Consider the following 1,212-nt stretch of genomic DNA (forward strand, 5'->3'; position numbering starts at 1 on the left):
CCATTGTGGGTACAATCGTTGAAATGTAGCCATCCAATGACGCAGGATTCGCCTGGTTGCCATCAGTCTAATGCTAGAATCCGTAGCCCAATATCAATATTTGCCTCGATGCACTCTGCCACAGTAAAAAAATCTTCACCCGGCCATTGTTGTCCTGAATGCGTCAGGGATTTGCTGGTCCCGACGATGACTGGGCAGTTTTGGGTATCGCTTTGCCTGGTGCCTATACATCGTGGACTTCACCCGCTTAAAAAGCGGAAAATGGCCAGATGTAGATGGCACGGCGGACGCGGCGGAAACTTCTTCATCGTAAATGGCGAGGATGGATTTTGTTTCTTCCGCGCTTCGTTTTTTCAAAACCGCCTTCTTTTCCATTTTGTATGCCAAGTGCTCATCCACTGTGCAGCTTTCGATGTGATCCTTTTGCGTGATCACGCATGTCACATCTCGGTTTGTCCATATGACACCCTTGCAGCCTTCTCTGCCCTATACCAAAGTAACCTAACCCTTAATAACGAAGGACACACACTGTACATTTAGCGCATACTTTTGAGCAAACCCAATGTTTTCTCTGTTTATTGGTGTATCTCACTTTGTATATGTCCTTCCTTGAGAAACAAGAGACGTACTTCCGCCACGATTTGTTACAAAACGCAGCTCAGAAATATCAGCCATTGTGAAAATGATGAACAGAACAGAAAATGATTCAAATAACTCTCGAATGCAAAACGCAGGACCAAACAAAAACGAATTGGACGGTTTTGAATTCTATTTTTAATAACTGTTGCAACAATTAGTCTTCATTTCTCATTTTTTCTACCATTGAACATCAAGTTGTGATATTCCTTGTGGCACTAATGCCTCTTGTTGATTCTGATAGAATAAAATTAATCACATACAAATGGCGCACAAATGCTAACATCAAAGAACGCGATGTCCACTGCAGAGTGAATTTGAAGCAGCTTTAACTGCTATTCTGCTTGGTGCTGTCCATCGCTTTCATTCTGCTTTCAAAATGTTTTACTTTTATTTATCTGAGTTCATCAGATCATTCGTTTTAGCTGGCAATTATATAAGATTTATGTATAAGATGCTTACCATTTGTTAGAAATTGCCCTAATACAAAGGAAAAGTCAACAAATGATAAATTGTCCACAGCTGCAGTTTGAATTAAAACCAGAACAAGCAACTGCTAATTTTTGTTAGCATTAA

At 40.5% G+C, this 1,212-nt stretch overlaps 1 protein-coding gene across 1 annotated transcript; it reads right to left on the reverse strand.

Annotated features, from left to right (window-relative positions):
* Positions 1–135: 135 nt before the first annotated feature.
* On the reverse strand, positions 136–675 carry Tsp_13318 (conserved hypothetical protein). The gene is made up of 2 exons (XM_003367506.1): positions 593–675; positions 136–481 (listed from the first exon to the last, which is right to left on the reverse strand). The coding sequence occupies exons 1-2, from the start codon at positions 673–675 to the stop codon at positions 136–138; spliced, it is 429 nt and encodes a 142-aa protein (XP_003367554.1).
* Positions 676–1,212: the final 537 nt, after the last annotated feature.

Source organism: Trichinella spiralis (assembly GCF_000181795.1).
Source record: "Trichinella spiralis strain ISS 195 chromosome Unknown Scfld4144, whole genome shotgun sequence".
Lineage (NCBI taxonomy): Eukaryota > Metazoa > Nematoda > Enoplea > Trichinellida > Trichinellidae > Trichinella > Trichinella spiralis.